The following is an 18,398-nucleotide window of genomic DNA, read 5'->3' as shown; positions in this document are numbered from 1 at the left end:
ATGATGTCACCCTCAGTGGGACAGCCTGCAGCTGCTCCAGCAGCATCACAGGGCCCAGCCTGCAGCAGCAGCTGCTCTCCCTCAAAGGCCATGGGGGTGTGAGGTGACCATGGAGGGCCTCCAGCTCTTGCACAGCATGCAGGACCAGATCTCCTATGGCCAGGATATGTGCATTCAAGAACTTGTACATGCATGCATGCATGGACACACACAGAGACCTGAAGCTCTGATGCTGCCTTTGAGCCAGGATGCTTTTATTGAAAAGACCCTGCCACAGGAATTGCTTATCCTGTCCCCTCCTCACCTAGTCCTGCAGCAGGAGCTGAGCAGCACCTGGAAGGAAAAGTCCTGAAAGTGCTTTTACTGGGAGATTTATTACTGGAAGACACTGGATCCTGTGATGCTTGAGTCCAGGGCTGCAGAGCCTGTCTGTGGCAGGCTGCAGAGCAGAGCATGGAGGGAGAGCAGCAGCCAGGGCAGCAGGGAGCCTCCTTGTTTCACCCCATTCCCTCCAACTGAGACTCTGCAGACCTCACCACATTGTCTCCTCCAGGCAGCACAGGCACCATGCTGCTCAGAAAGTTCATGGCAGCTCCCGTCAAACAGGCAGCACTGCGCCCTTCTGGGGACACAGCGCAGCCACTGCCATGCCCCGACACTGCCCGCTCCCCCAGCCCTGCAGGGCTTCCACCAGCACTCCCTGCCCCACTGCAGGCTCTGCGGGCTGGCCAGGCACCGTGACAGCACTAGCTCCTCATCGTCCCTCTTGTCTTCGTCCTCTGCAGTAGACAGAGAATTTGAAGGCCCTGCACAGCCATGACAGGGTACAGTGGAGCCCTGTTCTCCAGCAGCAATCCACTCAACCCTGGTGCTGGCTGGGCCCAGCCCCACAGACAAACCCTCCTACAGGCCACAGCTCTCCTGGCAGTGCTGGGGCAGTGCCTGCACTGCCCTCCTCCTGCAGCCCCGGAGCCCTGAGGGGAGCAGCTCCTGCTCTCTGCAAGCAGCCCCAGGGCCAAACGGGCAGCTGAGAACAAGGTCTGCCCCTGATGCCGGGCAGGCATCCAGGGCCTCAGCTGCACCCCGGGCCTTGGCCAAGGCGGTGCACAGGGACACGGCCTCCCCGCAGGCAGTGCCTCAGCCCATCGGCTCCCCTTGGCTCCCTCCCACCCTCGCCGCTGGTGTGGCCCGCCACCCATCCTCAAGGTCATGCTTCCCCCCGGGAGGGGAGGAGGGCCGGGTGTGGGATGGGCAGGGCCACGCTCGGCATGCATGGCTGGGGAGCTGGCTCCGTGCACATCCGCAGACAGGTGCCCTCAGGAAAGCGGGAGTTCTGGTACGTGGATCGTCGCATGCTGAGTTCCAGGCGGCACGCCTGGTGCTGCCTCTTCTTCCAAGGCCTGCTGTGGCTCTGGCAGGACACCCAAGATCCCAGACGGCAGAGCTGGTGTTGCACTTACACCTCAATGATATTGACTGACGGAGATTTCTTCTGTGAGAGAAAAATCTGCTTTAAGACCCTGCCTTGCTGCACCCCTGGGATCAGACCTGATTTCAGAACCCCTCAGCCTGCAGCAGGCATCGAGACCAGCAGACCTCAGCAGAGCAGGGGAGGGAGTAGGGATCCAACTCCAACTCCCGCTCCAGTTTGGAGTAGGGATCCAAGAGGAGGGATCTCATGCCAAGGGGTATTCAGCAAGCTGAAAAATCTGGAGGAAGGGAACTGGGGACTTGAAGACCAAACAAGAAGTTTCTGCTCCTGACATCTGCTGGAAACCAAGATGTGGAATCAGTGGCACAGTCAGCCAACACAGTGAGGGGAGTTCCCACCCTTGACAGAGGCAGCAGATGAAACACAAGCAAAACCCTAACATGTGGTCCCATTAGAGCATTTGGGCTATAAATCACTGTTTTTGGCAGGTAACAAAGGGAGGAATGTCAGGTGCTGAGGGAACAGCCAGACGAAGGTACTGCTCCCTCCCCATCCACAGCCAGGCACATCACTTCCATCAGGGTGAGGAAGGGACTCTGGAATGACTTGTGTGGTGATGACCCAGAGCCAGCTGCAGTGAAGGCAGAAAAGGAGCAATGACAGACCAGTGCAGGAGCCATGAGAACAGCTGCCTAGCATGTCCATTTGTCCATCTGTGCAGGAGAGGTGCAGCCTTGGAGGGGCATGATGAAGGCTCTGTTACAGTCAGAGGTCAGGTACTACCCTGCAGGGCAAGAGCTATCCCAGCTGTTACATCTTGTGTCTCTTCCAATGTTTCTCCTGCAATCACCCATGGGGTACACACAGTGCCCCAGAGACGCGGGCTCACTGAACCCTCAAAGTCCTCAGTCTTTGGGGTGAGAGCACAAGCCAGGGTGTTTCCATTTCTGGAGAGAGCCAGACTCTCTGCAGGCTGCAAGCCCCAGCAGACACCACGTGCCAGCCCTGCTGCCAGCCCTCCCCACTCACCTTGCTCCGCAGCAGCCCTCCGCTCGGTCTCTCTGGCGTGCTGTGCTCTGAGGAGGGCTTTGTCTTCTCCTTGTTGTTGTTGGAGTCATTATCCTTGATGATATCGTATTGTCTGCAGAACAGGGCGATCACCGCTGCCCAAAGACACACTGGATGAAGGACTCCTTCACAGTGGCTGCCTGTCTGCCCTGCCCACAGCATCTCAGCTGCAGGGCAGTTGTGCCCAAGACTCCTTGGGGTGCTGCCAACCCGCACCCCCACCTGCATCAGCCTGCACCACCCCAGGTACCTCTGCAGGTGGTTTCCTTGGGCAGACGGGCACGGATGTGGCTAAGGCCATTGGGCCACACGTGAGGTGCTCAGCACTCACGAAAGGCAGATGCTGAGGCACTCAAACAGGGACAGTGAGGTCAGTGGGCAGCTGTGTGGGTTTTGAAGTGCCTCCAGCAAGGCATTTGTTATGAGCTGTTGCTTGTGACACTCACAAAAGCCAGTCTTTGTCTGTGCAAACTGGCTGTAGGGTCAGTCCCTCTGTAATGCTTTCACAGCATGCATCCCATGCAGCATGTCCCACACCTGGGAACCCTGGACACAGGAGTCTGGAGCAATGCCCCCAGAGGTGACCATGCTGGACTCACTCAACCCCCAGTGTGTATGTGATAACACACAGGCACACACAGACTGGGCCTGACTCCTCCCAGCTGGCACCCTGACACATCAACCTGTGCCAGGTGTAAACTACCAGCAGTCATCTTGTATTTTTTTTCCAGTGTCCTAGGAAAGTGTCAAGGCCAGGGCAAGGAGAAATTTCTGCAAGATGCCACTGGCTCCAGCACCTACAGAGACTCAAGGGACTGATGAGGAAGGGTGCCAGACCCTCAGCAATGTGCCTCTGCACTCTTTGTGAAGCATGGATTGTGCCTTTGCCTCAGCCTGCCAGAGCACTGCTTGTGGCACTCACCTGCCCACATGAGCAGCACAGCCACAATGATAATAATCTCGCCTGTCTGCAGCTGCCGATCTTTGTCCAGCCCTTCCATGGTGATGTCACCTGCAGAGAAGAGACCCCAAGCAGGGCTGGCAGCAGATACCCTCCCACTACAGCAACACTGGAGGATTTGAGAAACCCCAAAGCAGAGAAGCCCACCTCCCCCAAACAAGGAAGGGTGTGGGATGACATCCTGTCTGGGGAGAGGACATGCATCCTGTGGCCTTCCTGTGTCAGGTAAACCATCCTTGCTACAAAATTAGTCAGGGATTCCAAGGGCTTGTTTAGGTTTCATGTAGGGACTGCACAATGCATGCCAGTAATCACTAAGGTCTCTACACAGCAACCAGGGCAGGTCACGTCAGTTTAACACAGAAGTTCTGAGGACAGGCAGCCACCTGCTTGCCCTGCCATACTCAGGACCCCTCTCATGGTTAATGCTGGAGGCGGACTGACGTGCCCTCTACGGGGCATCATCTCTCTTGGATTCCTGATTCTGTCTCACGAACCAGCATGTAGGCAACCCCAAGGCAACACAGACATGAGTAGTAAAGGAGACCACAGCGCTGGGTCATGTGTCCTTGGGTAGCCTGCAGACTGGGAGATCTGAGTATCTGTTCAGTACTGGCCTCCTACAGACAGCAGCTGGGCAGGCCTCAGCAGCTGTCCTAGCCAGTCTGCCTAGTTGAATAGGTGCCAAGACCTGAGATAGGAGGGCTTGGGGACATTATTGTGGACACATAGTGGACACAACAGCAGCCTGTACAACCCTGCATGTCCCCAGCAGCCTGCTGCTCAGTGCAGCACCTTCCTCACTGGTTGTGGAATCCATGCCCATCTGCTGTACAAGCCTCCAGGTGTGGCCCCACCAGCAGCAGCTGGTCAAGCTGGTAGGAGGTGCCTCACCTTGGTTGGAGCTGTTGGAAGGCAGGCGGTCGGTCTCCTTCAGGGTGCGGAAGTGGACACGCTTGCTAGCCTGGCTCTCCCCATACAGGCCAATGCTCTGCACCTGGATGATGTAGTCAGCATCTTCTGCCAGGTCCCACAGCACACAGGCACGGTTGGTGGTGTTCACCTCCCGGATGAAGCGCTGCATCTGCCCATCCTGCCTCTGCGAGGGAAGAGCTGTCACCTGCGGGAGGCTGCTGCCAGCTGCAGCAGGCACAGGCCCCCAGCTGCAGGGCTCTGCCCTCACTCCTCCCTTCCTAGGCAACCATCCACCCCAGGGTGGGCCAGACTGGCCAGCACTGCCTTTTCAGCATGCCTGCATGGCCTGAGAGCCAGGCACCTCCCTGGAGAAGCCACCATCACCCAGGGCTCCACAGGTGGAGCAATGCAAGCAAAGAAGAGTTATGCCATGGCTGAAGCACCATTCTTACCTAGAGAAATCCCAGGGAAACCATTGGAGGGACTATACCCAATGCAGCCCACAGTCTTTTGCCTCCCACCAGGATGGATGGCTCACATGAGGCACCCTGACAAGAGCTGGTCAGCAGCAGAGATGTCCTCAGGCAGATGCCAGAGGAGCCCAGAGTGCGTCACAAGGACTGACATAGGAGCATGCTGGTAATCAGTGTCCCCAGTCCCCTGGGGACAGATCCTGGATACCTGCTGTAGGATGGCATAGCCGATGACCACATCTCCTTCTGGTACATCCCAGGAGACTGTGGCAGAGTTTGCCTTCAGCTGCGTCACAGTCACGTTGACAGGGGACGGTGGCCTGTCTGGGTGAGCCAGGCACGGACCATGGTGAGGCATAGGAAAGAGGCAAAAGAAGGTGTCTCAGAACAGGCACTCAGCCCTGCACAGCACCACGGGGCCTCTCCAACACCTGCCAATGGCAGCATGGCTAGGGCTACAGGAAGCAGCTTCCCTGGTGAACCCATCCCCAGGAGATGAGTGGCACAGCAGATGGGGGAGCCTGAGCCCTGCCAGCAGCAACACATGCACAGCACAGTGCTTCCTGGGCTGGCAGGCAGCTGCCCACGCTGTGCATGAGGAGTGTGCAAGTGCAGAGCTCTGGGGCTGTCTCGTGGATGGGCATGCCACAAATGCCTGGCACACCACCCAGAACTGCATAGGAAGCAGCCCAGACACAGTGATGATATATTGATTGTGACAGAAAAATGGGACACCTTGGAATAGACACACTCTACACTCAATCTGGGCATCTCCTCTGCCCGGAATTACTCCTTGCTCCAGGGCATGGGAGAAGGCCAATGCCAAAGGCAGAGATGGCTGTCCCAGTAATGCCTGGAAAATAGATCTTCTCAACAACATTAAGAATGAATATATAAGCAAACCTTCACTTGAAAGCTTTCAGGTACACAATATGGTGAAAATCATATGTGGTATAGCAATACTACAATTTTTATAAGGTTAGTCGATTAGTATACTTATCATATACTGTCCAATTAAAAGGTAAGTTGGTTAGGTAGTAATTCCTGAGGTCCTGCCCCACTGGAAGCAGTTCAGAAGTTTCTCTTGCCCCACTTTTGTTATGCCTGGTCCGGACTCTGGTTGAAAAACATAATGTCCTTGCAGCTGTCTCTCTTCTTGGAATAAGACTAAACAATATTTTTAGGAATGTATTTATAAGATTAACTTACTGTTCTTAAATGTGGGGAAGAAAGATAGGAAAAGTACTAGAAGCTACAACCATGCATTAACAATCTACATAGCCACAAATACATGAAAAATATAAAAAAACCCAATAATCTTAGGCATCACCAGCAGTGCAGTGTCATTGGCTGCAAAGCTGGCAGCAATGCTTGGCCATTGCTGTTCTATGGCAAGCCGACCTAACTGACCCATGGTCTGCACCATTGCCACTTTGAGATTTCACAGCACTGAGAGACTTTGAGATTTCACAACACTGAGAGACTGGATCCCACACAGTCCTGCACACAAAGCCAAATTTTGTCTGGAAAATAGACACAGGAGCACATGAAAGACATTGAAGCTGCTGTTTGTGTGTTCCCACTCCCCACATATGAGTCAGTGCCCTTCTACAAGCTGCCTGTGTAGCAGCTAGGGCTACAGGGTCAGTGCTGTGATTTATATAGAAAAAGAGTTCCAGAGGGCACCTGAGAACAAGAGAAAGGACAACTGTGATACCAGTAACAACCCTGCAAAAAAGGCAATTTTTGCAGGCTAGCTCTTTAAGTGCATTCATTCACATCTGAATATACCCAGCTTCATATCAAAACAGAGGAAGGCTGTGGTTCCCACTCTGAGAAATTCAGGGTTGTGGTCTGCCAGGGGCAATTAAAACAGAGAGGAGAGCCCAGAAAACATGTTCCAAGAGAGACCCTGGGACTGAGTGTGTCTCCAGAAGTTTGACACATCACCAGAAGAGAGGGTTGCTGGAGACAAGGACACCACAGGGTTGATTTTCTTCTTCAGAAAAGGAGGCTGGAAAACTGGAAAGGATTCAAAGATACACTCAAACATTCTTTATCCCACAAACAGTGTGTCTGTGTAGTTTTGCCCATGGGGATCTGCTTCATCACTAACCTATGGGAGGGAGGGAATCTCTAAACCTTGTCTGCATGCACACCCTGCTTGCCTACGAGCCAACAGCAGAACAGGCCGAACAAAGCTGCAGACCCAGCCTTGTCCATTGCCTGGGTGTATGTACTCTGCCGGCACAGGAGCTGAGTGTCTTGTAGATTAAACTATAGAATCATTGTGGCTGGAAAAGACCTCAAAGATCATCAACTCCAACCCATGCCCATTATACCATATTGCAAAGTGTCACATCCAGTCATTTCTTGAACACTTCCAGGGGTGATGAATCCACCACTGTCCTGGGCAGCCTGTCCAATGCTTGACCACTCTTTCAGTGAAGGAATTGCTCCCAATATCCAACCTGAACTTGCTCTGACACAGCTTGAGGCCATTTCCCCTTGTCCTGTCCCTGTTCCCTGGCAGCACAGCCTGACTGTGCCCCCTGCCTCCACCATCCTGTCAAGGAGTTGCAGGGAGTGAAAAGGTTCCCCCTTGAGCCTCCTTTTATCCAGTTTGAGTTCCTCCAGCTCCCTCAGCCACCCACAAATCTTGTGCTTCAGTCCCTTCTCCAGCTCTGTTCCCTTCCCTGGAGACACTCCAGCCCCTCAATGTCTTTCTTGCTGTGAGTGGCCAGGATTTGAGGTGCCTCAGCAGTGTCCAGCACAGGGGGAAAAATCACTGCCCTGCTCCTGCTGCCACACTATTGCTAACACAGGATGCTCTTAGCTTTCTCGGCCAGATCATGTTTAACTCCTGTTACCCCCAGGTTCTTTCCCACTGGGCCATTTTCCATCGTCTGGTTTTCAGCCCCAGCCACGGCTGGGGTCAGGTCAGCTGCTCAGCCCACAGCCGAGCTCAGGCAGCACCCTGTCAGCCAGCAAACAACTGCCCCCTGCCTGGGCTTTCCCAGACACAGGCATTTCCAAGGGTGGCTGTATGGTGGGCTGCACTTTTCTGCTTCTCTTCGGGCATAATAACACTTGTCCTAGGTTATTACTAGTTAGAATGCTAGCTAGGTTTGTGCTAGCAGACGTAATAGGGTCAGAACAGCCCAAGAATCCAGTGGTGGAGATTGGTCCAAGATCTGATCGGCACCAGCCAGTATGTGCCCAAACCATTCTTGGCCATGGCTTGGAAGCTAGGATAAGCCAGAAAACCACTCCTCACAAGCAGCACTGATGTTCCCTCTTTGGAACTCGTGAGTTTAATACCATGGATATGACCAGACCCTGCCAGCTGGCCTCAGGACAAGAACAGGACATGGTGTTTCACAGGATACATCTAAAGTAATGAATTAGGTGGGTTTTTTTTACATCTAACATAATTTTAAAAGTCCTGAATATGCGTGATGGGGGCAGTTTGACTACCAACCTCCAAGTGTACGTGAGGAAATTAAAGTTGGGGTCTGACATCTCTGCAACACAGAAGTTTGTGCATGGAGTTTGTAGCAGCTGTCCAGCTCTGCTCAAGAATTTTCTAGGCTTCTGCGAGGCACCCAGCCTGTCCCAGCTGAGGTTTTCAGGCTGGGGCTGTGAAACACTGCCCTGGGACTGAGTCACTTGATGATTTGAGAACAAAGGCACTGCACCAATTCACAAACCGGGCTGCTGGGTCCACATAGGTCTGACAAGTGCTCCCGCTGTATTTAGCCAGAGCTTGCACAGGCCCTGTGCAGAGACTGTCACTCACCGGCAGCAGAAGAGTGACAGGTCATGGGGGCATTGCGGAGCCACAATGCACGTGGCTTGTCAGTGCACCACGCCCCACGCACCCTGGGCACAAATGGTGCACACTCCAGGCCAGCAGCCCTGGGCCTGTGTGACAGGAGACCTGGTGTCCAGGCCACAGTTCTGTATTACAACAACCAGTGTGCCTTGATCAGTTTGATGCTGAATGAACTGCAGAAAATACACTTCTGAGCACACGGGATTTGCACGCCCATCAGGAAGAGACAAGACAAGAAGCCTCAGAAGTCAAAACATGGGAAGCTCACCCTAGATACACAGAGCAGTGTCTAATCCAAATCACCTCTGCTCCGGAAAGAGGCTGGGAGAACTGAGGTTTTTCACCCTGGAGAGAACATTCTGGTAAGATATTGGAGCCCTTTCCAGTGCCTAAAGGGGCTCCAAGAGAACTGGAGAGGGACTTTGGACAAAGTGACAGGACAAGAGGGGGATGGCTTTTCAGTGACAGAGGCCAGGGTTAGATGGGATATTGGAAAGAAATTGTTCCCTGTGAGGGTGGTGAGGTCCTAGCACGGGCTGTCCAGCGAAGCTGTGGCTGCCTCTGGATCCCTGAAAGTGCTCAAGGCCAGGCTGGATGGGGCTTGCAGCACTTCAGTGTAGTGGAAGGTGTCATTGCCCTTACCAAGGGGGTGGAATGAGATGAACTTTAGGGTTCCTTCCAAACCACATCATTCCAGGGTTCTATGAAATTCAAGATGAGCCCTCCAAGTTGTTACAAGACATCCAAAGGACAAAGCTTTGTGTGTAATCTCCACATTGCATCTAATACTGTTTAGCCTGTTCTGCAGCTGAGATCAGAGCAGCTTTGTACCAAAGCTGTTGCCACAAAGGTCTGTGAATACAAGGGCTCCAAAAAGCATGCTCTCCAAAGCCAACACATTCTGGCTATAAAATCAAGACGCTGCTGGGCTCTCTGGGAAAAGTGCGCCACTGTTTAGCTCAATGCATTAACTGCTAATAATTATACATCACTTATAAATGATCCAGCTTCACTTTTTATTAAAGCCATATTACAAATGGGGGACCCCCACAGAAAGCGCAGTCACTAACTTAGGGCCTGGCACAGGTTTTGTGCTGTCTGTACAGCAGCATGCTCCTTTTGGGCCTGATTAAGGGGTGGGAAGAGCTGGGCTGTGTACAGGAGCTAGCAGCACTGCAGCCTATGGCTGGACACTGGGAGGGATGGCCAATGGGCAATGGGAGGGATGACTGGTGAGCAGTAGGAGGGATGGGTGGTGGTCAGTGGGAGGGATAGCTAGTGGGCAGCTGGACATGGGACCAGATATGCCACATATCCCAGCTCCATGGGTCAGCAAAGGGGCTGGACAGATACCCTCCACAAGGGACGCTGGCACATGTGGTGCTGCAGAGGGATGAAGGATGGGGCATGTCTCCACCGGTGCCCTCACCATCCTGCTGTGATCCACGGAGTGGGGCCACCCCTGCCCCCCGGCCCATGTCCTTGGGGCTGCTGCTCAAGGGCACCCAGATGTTTGCCCAACTTACTGCTGCAGCAGGGAGTAAGCACCAGACTGCACATCTAAAAATAAGTGGCCCCTTTTTAACACCCCTGACTGCATCTCTTCCTGAATCCGTCAGTACGTGTTTTGCAACACGGCAGAATGTAGCAGAACACGTCCGGTACCCGCAATTCGATTTGCTATCGCAGTGACCTGTCGAGGGGCAAACACACAGCAGGAAGCGGCAGCTGACACAGGGCAACCCCGGCGAGTAAAAGGACACAAGGACAGCGGTACCTCGGGCGCACCGAGCTCGATGTTCCAGCAAACACCGGCAGGAAGGGACAGGATGCCCGTCACCCGGCCGGCCCCAGCCCGCCGCAGCCCTTAGTGTCCGTGCCCGGGGCAGGAGCTCCCTCGGGGCAGAGCGCCCATTCCCACCCACGGCGGGAGCCCCTGGGAGCCCCGGGAAGGGCAGCGCGGCAGCAGCCGTGCCCCGGGGAGGGGACGAAGGACAGGGGACTCGGAGGCCGCGGCGCCCCGGGGGTGCCCGAGGAGTCCTCGGGGATCGCGGCAAAGGCCACGCCGGGAATGCAGTGAGGCCGGCGGGGGTGTCTGGCGAGGACCGCAGCCCCCGGCAAGGACGGGCGGCCGGCAGGATGTCCCCGCCCGGCGGGACGCGCAGCCCGGGTGCCCTCCCGGCCCGGCCGCACTTACTGGCTCGCACGAAACACAGGTCGCAGCCGAAGAGCACCAGGACCGGGCTGATCATCGCCGAGACTCGGGCCATGGCGGCGGGGGCTGCGGCCCGGCCGGGCGGCGGCCCTGGCACCGGCCCGGCTCCCTGCACCGCGGGACGGAGCGGGGCCGAGCCCCGGCCGCAGCGCGGGGGGGGCGGAACGGCCGCCGGGCCCGGCCCGCCCCCGAGCGGCACCGCAGCGGCTCCGGCACCGCGGCGGCTCCGGCGCCTCCTCTCAGCCGTGCCCTGGAGCGGCCGGCACCGCCCCCAGCCCCCGGGCCGTACCCCGGCACCGCCGGTACCGCCCCCACCCTGTTAGCGGAGCCCCGGAACCAGCCGCGCCGCTCCCGGTGTCGTTCTCCGGTAACCCCTAATGCCCCGCCGCAGGCTGCACCCCCGACAGCCCCGAGCGTCCGCTCTCCCCGTGCTGCACCGCCAGCGGTCTCCAGTGCCAGCTCTTCCCGTGCTGTGCCGCCGGTAACCCCCAGCACTGGAGGCTCCAGACGCGGGCACACAACACCCGTGTCCTGGGCCGTGGGCCGCCGGCACCGTGGGGCAGCGAGCCGCGCCGGTGAAGCGACTGCTGGTCACCGACAGATGCCGACATTCGGGCTGGTGCCCCCGGCACACCCCCACAGCTCCTTTGCATCGGGGGGTGCTCCGACCCTCCGGGATGCTCCTCCACGTGTGCCTGAAGACACAGGCATGGGGTCTGCCCCATCCCCAGGAAAGGCAGCACTGGGTGTGCCTAATGAAGCAGTAGAGAAATAAGGAAGTGAACCCAAATCATCCTCCATTAGCTTACAGTAGTCCATTAGCCTACTACTTTCTGTGAGCAATGCAGACTGGAAGGAGGAGTCAAGCCAACATGGAATCTATGGTTCCAAGGGCTGTTAAGGTGCCTCAGCATAGCTGTGGTTTTGGGCAGACTTGGGAACTGCTGAGACTCCTCTCTGTCCAGCTGATGTCCTTAGGTGTACCCTATGTTGTCCTGGTGTGTAGCATAGCTGGACCCCAATGGCAGCTTATACCATGCCTTGGATGAGATCAGCCCACAGCAGAAATACATCTGTGTGGGCATGTGTGCAGACATAGGCACAGACATCCATGGTTCAGTGCCCTAAAAGTCTTTTCCTGGTCACTTGAAAAGGTCTTTCCTAGTTACAGAAAATTGCTCTGTGCTTTGGGGAGAGCTGTGGAAGACCAGGGTAGTGATGTTGCCATGTAAAGGATTTAATCTGCAGTGCCTGTGTGCAAAAGGCAAGTTCCAGCTAAGTGAAAACTGAAGCTTGTCAGAATTTATGTTAACTCTGCAGCTGCAAGGCAGGTGAGGTGATCAAAATGGTCCCATCTGGCTTGTTCAATGCTGCTTTTCAGATGCTCTTGGCAGATGAGGACTGCCTCTTTCCTGTGCTGAGCTTATTGCTGCTGCAGTCCACAGTGGTAGTGAGGAGGGTGAGCCTGATATTGCTTTCCCAGCAGAGTCCTGTTCCAAAGCTCCTTCTCCCTCTGTCTGCATTATGGGGAAGGAACTTCAGGAAAGCCAAGGGTAGAGCTGGCAACTGTAAAACTGTGACAGCACATGGTTTTACAGGAACAGTTTGCCAGTTATGTCTTCTCTGCAAGGTCTTTTCTCACTTGGTTGCTGTGAGAAGCACTTGGTTATTGCAGAGCTAGCTGTTGGTGTTAATGTTGACTGCTCCACAGCCTGTCTTTGCCACCAGGCAAGGATCCCTGGCTTGCCCAGCCCTGCTCTGGCCTACACAGGAGTGCTCAGACACCTTATTTGAAAAGCTCAGTGCTGTCAGTGTTAAGTATCAGTGAGCAATGCCATTTTTTGATAGCAGAAACAGGTGGCTGTTAGCACTGTAGGACAGTTTATTTTGCATCCTTCCCCCAAACTACTTAAAAGTGGTTCAGGCTCTATATCCTTTCCCTGTGCTCCAGGGTGCAGCCCTATTGCTTGTGCAGGGTAAGAATTATGCTGTGATTGGGGAATTTTGTGTCTGATCACCCAAGGCATCACTGTTGGCTGGCTGGCATTCCCAGGCTTCACACACCTTCCAGATCAGTGCTGGACGTAGGAAAGGACATGCTGTGCCACTTAGGACAATCCTGGGAATTCAGTGACTGTGCACAGGCTGCATGGTGTGCTTTGGGGGCTGGTGATGGCATTCACATTTCTGGGTTCAGTCTATAAATAATAAATACTGAGAGTGCAAATTCTCTACACACATTTAATTATCGTTTGAGTATTTGGGATTTTGGCCAGGCAAAATTCAATTTGCAATCACAAATCAGGAGCTAATGCATCTAAATTGTATTATATGCCTCGTAGTGCCTTGTACTTAGAATTCAGTGGGGAAATCCAGCAACAGCCTCGAGATCCCAGCCTCACCTCTACAGCCTGGCCTGCAGGCTCTGAAGTCCCAGCCTGCCCCTAGCAAATACAAGGTTCTGGGGGTGGTGCTGGCCACAAGAGAATGTCCTGCCCATGATGCAGGAGCCTCCTGTACCTGCATCACATTGCCCTGCTGTCACCTTCCTCTGCCCACCAGAGGAATACATCAGCAAGGACTCCCAGCACATCAGGAATTCACCTCTGCAACTGGGAAAGGTTTGGATTTATTCTGCCTGTGCAGAATCTGCTCCACACTTCGTAGTGTATAAATGCTATTGATTAAATGAAACCCACAAAGGATGCATGGGTTTTGTGTCCCTAATCTAAGCTTTAGTTAGCTGCTAACTGGTGTGAGGTGAGCATTCACAGATTTATGAAAGCACGACATGACCTGTGGTAGCTGGGTCCTGATCTGGGGGTCCTGGAGCTCTGTGACTGTTCCGCACCTGGGACAACAACGCTCCTACAATTCTTTCCCCATAATCTGGCTGCTCTTTTTTCCTGCTCCAGGGCCTCCCATGGCCTGTTGTGACCTAGCTATGCCTATGGAAGCTGCTGGCAACTGCAGCTGTGACTCAGATGGCCTTTTCCTGCTGAGCATTGCCCCTCAAACAGTGGCTGCCTGGCCTAGAGGAGGGCTGGGCAGGGTGTGAATGCCAGACGTACCCCTGCACCCCCAGACCCTGTCTCCCAACTAGCCCCATGCCTGCCCACCATGTCTTCTCTCCAGGGCTGCCTGGCTGCTGCTCCATGTTAGCCTCTCCATGTTCACTGAAAGGAAATGTCCAGAGTTCCTGTGAGGGTTCATTCCCAACCACTTCGTCATGTCTGTGTGCTGGCTGCTCCATTTCTCTCTCATGGAAGTGGGAATGAACACACTGATTCCCTGTGATATTATCCCTGTGTGAGGATAATAATAATGGAGGGCAAAGGTACAGCAAACCAGACATTTTGTATAAAGCTGCTATAGGGAAGTACCTTATTGTCCTCAGCCACAGAACAGGATCAGACCTGTCACCAGTCTATGGGTATCAGCTCTTCATCAACACTTCATGAACTTTATTAAATGTGGAAAGTCAATCTGCTAATCATTAATATGCACTAATAAGTAATAACTCCTGATCCTCCTTTTGTCTTTGTTTATATATTTTGTGATGGCATCTTTTTGCCATCTGCTGCGCAATTAGATTTGGGGAATTCAGTACTGCCCAAGAACAGACATTTATACTTTCCATTATCACAGGGTATTGTGAAGTCAAGAGTTTTGCTGTGTAATTATGTGCATTGTGAAAAGTAATTTATTCTGTTTCATTAAGACCAGATGCCCAATTACTTCTTCTGGTGCTTCCTAGCTTCTATTGTAAGAAACAAGTAATAGTTTGCTGTCTATCTGCACTCAACCATCTGCAACACAGCAGACCCTGGTCGTCTTTCATAACTGATAATTTCTTTTTTACTCTTTTAATATGGGACAACTAGACAGCATATGGTGTTTGAGATGTGGGTTTCCTGTGTGCCAATATATTCGTAATAGTGTTACCACCCAGCCCTTTCCCAGATCATTTACAGCACATGAGGCCACCAAAGCCAAGAGCCTGGTGAAGCTGAAAAGTGATCTGACAAGTCTATCAACAGCAAAAGCATTCAGCAGTGTCATGGTCAGTGAACACACAATTGGTCAAAGTTGATGAGCAGCTTTATCAAAGCCCACCCCTTGGGAAAGAATTTTATTTGTTATTGCTCTGATAAAAGCACAAAGCACTGAATTTGAGGCACTTAACCCTCTTCATCAACAGAATGGAGCACTGGGCAAGCACTGCAGCCCAAGGCAAAGGCTGCTCTTCGGTGAGCAGCTGCCATACAAAAGGGGGTGTTGTGGCCCCCTGCAATGGACACACAGCCTGCAAGGACCTGCTCTGGCTCTGTGCCTGATTCCCTGCCTGTTAGTACTGGGGTCTCTTGTGGGCTCAGTGTCCAGTTAGGGTCTTGGGCTATAGGGAGGGAGACAACCCACCTGGCACTGCCTGGAAAGCTCTCTGGGCTGACCCTGGCTGGATACCAGGTGCCCATCAAAGCTGCCACATCGCTCTCCCCCTCAGCTGGACAGGGAAGAGAAAGTATAATGATACACTCATATATTGGGATAAGGACAGGGAGAGCTTACTCACCATTTACCGTCATGGGCAAAACAGACTCAGTTTGGGGAAATTACTTTAATTTATTACCAATCAAGTCAAAGTAGGGCAATGAGAAATAAAACCAAATTGTAAAACCATCTTCTCACCAATCCTCCTGTCTTCCCCAGCTTAGCTTCACTCCCCAGTTCACTGCCTCCTCCCCCTCAGCAGTGCAGTGGGATAGGGAACGGGATCAATTTATCACAGTGTGTCTCTGCCACTACTTCCTTCTCAGGGAGAGGGTCCTCACACTCTTGCTGTACTCTCACATGGGCTCCTCCATGGGCTGCAGGTGGGTCTCTGTTCTCCGATGGACCCTGGTGGCTGCAGGTGGGTCTCTGCTCCTGACAGGATCTTTTTGGGCTGTGGGTGGGTCCCTGCTACCCCTGGATCCCACAGGCTGCAGGGGAATCCCTGTTCCAGAGCTTGGAGCACCTCCTCTCATTCCTTTTGTGTGGCCTGGGGGACTGCAGGGCTGTTGCTCTCACATACCCTCGCTCCTCTCTCTGGCTGATGCTGTGCACAGTTTTTCCCTTCTTAAATCCCAGAGGCACTGCTACCCATTGCTGATGGGCTCTGCCTTGGCCAGCAGCAGGTCTGTCTTGGGGTCAGCTGGCTTTGGCTCTGCTGGACATGGGGGAAGCTTCTAGAAGCTTCTCACAGAAGCCATCCCTGTAATCCCCCCTCTACCTAAACCCTGCCATGCAAACCCAATACAATTCCCTTAAGAGGGAGTTTTGGGCAAAGCAGCTTATGGTGAAAGCCTAAATTAGCCTGAGTTGTTTAGCCTAGAAACTATGAAACTGAGGGGGATGTGCTGACAGCTTCTCTTTTGATGCCTGACAGCTGCCAAGCATCTATGTGGCTGCTGCAGAGACTAGCATGGCCTGTTCCATGTCGGGGGTAGAATTTGAGTCCATGCTGGCTTGGCTCACATGGAGACCAGGGCTGATTATCCTCTCAGGATGAGACTGCAGAATGTGGATTTAGTTTCCAGCCACTCCTCCACCTCTTTCTTGCTGCCATTCTCCTGACACCCTCTCCCTGGCATTGCTTTTGACAGGGCCAAAGTAATTTGCCAGCTGCATCACTGGCACTGGGAACTGCTCCTTGTGTTTGCTTGTGCTGACTGTGCAACTGTTCCTGTAATTTGGGAGCAGAGATGAAGTTCTGGAGAAAGGGGAGAGTGTGTGCTTGCCAGCCAGCCTGGCTGTGCCACCTGTTTGTGCTCAGTGCAGTGCTAAGCCTGCCTGCCCCACTGTCAGTGCTCCACAAGGCCGGGGCAGAGCCAAGGGGTGTGAGAAGGAGGGGAACCCTGGGTGATGCCTGTACCTCCGTGGCATAGGACAGGGAGCTGTCAGGGACATGGGACAGCGAGACAAGGCACTGACACAGGGACACAGGGCACTGTGCAGCCCGTGTGATGGAGAGACACGCGTGTGCACCAGGCCTGGCTGGGGTGTGGTTCCACGGAACCTCCCTGTCCTGCTCAGGGGCTGCTCTGGGGTAGTCCTTGCCTCAGTGGTTGGTGATGGGAAGTGGCCAGGGACGGGAGAGACTGGACTTCTTTTGGGTGACACGGACCCAGCCACCCCCCCTGGAGGGAGCTGTGCAGATCAGCCTCAGCGCTTTGAGCCAGCCACCTGTGCCAGGGATGTCACCTGTCCCTGCAGCAGGCAAGTGCTGGTGCAGCACCTGGAGCCAGTGCACTGGGCTGGAGGTGCCCTCGCTGCTTTGCCTGTGCTCTGCACAGCAGCAGTTCTGAGGCAGGGGTGAGGGCCAGAGTGGCTGGAGTCTGTCTTGAAAGATGGTATTTGGCACAGCATGGCAAGATGTTTTGATGAGGAAAGAGGTCAGCAGTAAGTAAGACTGTTGGCATTCAGGATATTCCCATTTTGATCACCAATGCAAACCATCTTTGAGGGGCTACAAGGGCAATATATAGAAGTTATTTGGACCCTTTCATTTTATAATACTGAATTTCATCTGCCATTTCATCTCCCAGCCACTCAGTATTCTAAGATGCTTTAGCAATTCTTCATGGCTACCTTTTATGTTTTACTGCTCCATGTAATCCTCAAACCTGACATTAGACCCTCCCCATTTACTTCCTGTGTCATGAAGAAAACATTTTGAACAGTCCAGTGTTAATGTAGATCCCTGCAGGATTCCCCCAGTGTCCTCACTCCCCTGAAAATGCCAAATGTCTCCTCCAAATGATCCCTCTAGCCCTTAACAAGACAACCATCCTGTTTAATGCATAGCAGTCTTGCTTTTTAAAGAGGTCCGGGACCTTGTAAAATGTTTTTGGAAATTCCAGTTGCAGCTGCAGCAAAATCAGATTGAAGATATTTAATTCTGAGGTTCCCAGCACAGGTAGGACCTGGAGCTGATGGGGTGAGACCACAGAGCTGCTCCAGGGCTGGAGCCCCTCTGCTCGGGAGCCAGGCTGGGAGAGCTGGGAGTGCTCAGTCTGGGAAAGAGAAGGATCCAGAGAGATCCCTCCAGTGCCTACAAGAATGATGGGGACTGACTGTTTAGTAGGGCCTGGTGCAACAGAACAAGGAACAATGGTTTAAACTGAAGGAGAGCCAATTTAGATTAGATGTAAGGAAGTTTTCACAATGACTGTGGCCAGACACACATACAGGCTGCCCAGAGAGGTGGTGAGTGTCCCTTTGTTGCAGTAAAACGTATGGGATCCAGTTTCTTCATGCAGAAAAAGTCCATTCTTTATTTACAAAGCTTATGTTTATAGGAAATATTAGAAGTTACTGTGTTAGACTTAATTGGCTAACAATACACTAATATTTAGTTTATTGTTGGTAAATGACAAGGGTGCATGTTTGTTAAATCTATTTTTGGTTAGTTCACTTTTTTTTTTTTGTTTTTATGGGACAGATTTCTTGTTTATTAC

At 53.4% G+C, this 18,398-nt stretch overlaps 1 protein-coding gene across 1 annotated transcript; it reads right to left on the bottom strand.

Annotated features, from left to right (window-relative positions):
- Positions 1 to 225: 225 nt before the first annotated feature.
- Positions 226 to 11,094, bottom strand: FNDC4 (fibronectin type III domain containing 4). The gene is made up of 6 exons (XM_064411372.1): positions 10,882 to 11,094; positions 5,058 to 5,173; positions 4,356 to 4,560; positions 3,423 to 3,512; positions 2,462 to 2,595; positions 226 to 1,492 (listed from the first exon to the last, which is right to left on the bottom strand). The coding sequence occupies exons 1-6, from the start codon at positions 10,952 to 10,954 to the stop codon at positions 1,457 to 1,459; spliced, it is 654 nt and encodes a 217-aa protein (XP_064267442.1). The 5' UTR covers positions 10,955 to 11,094; the 3' UTR covers positions 226 to 1,456.
- Positions 11,095 to 18,398: the final 7,304 nt, after the last annotated feature.

This window comes from Passer domesticus, chromosome 3 (genome assembly GCF_036417665.1).
Source record: "Passer domesticus isolate bPasDom1 chromosome 3, bPasDom1.hap1, whole genome shotgun sequence".
NCBI lineage: Eukaryota > Metazoa > Chordata > Aves > Passeriformes > Passeridae > Passer > Passer domesticus.
Note: the sequence above shows the minus strand (reverse complement) of the source record. Positions and strands in the feature narration are given on the sequence as shown.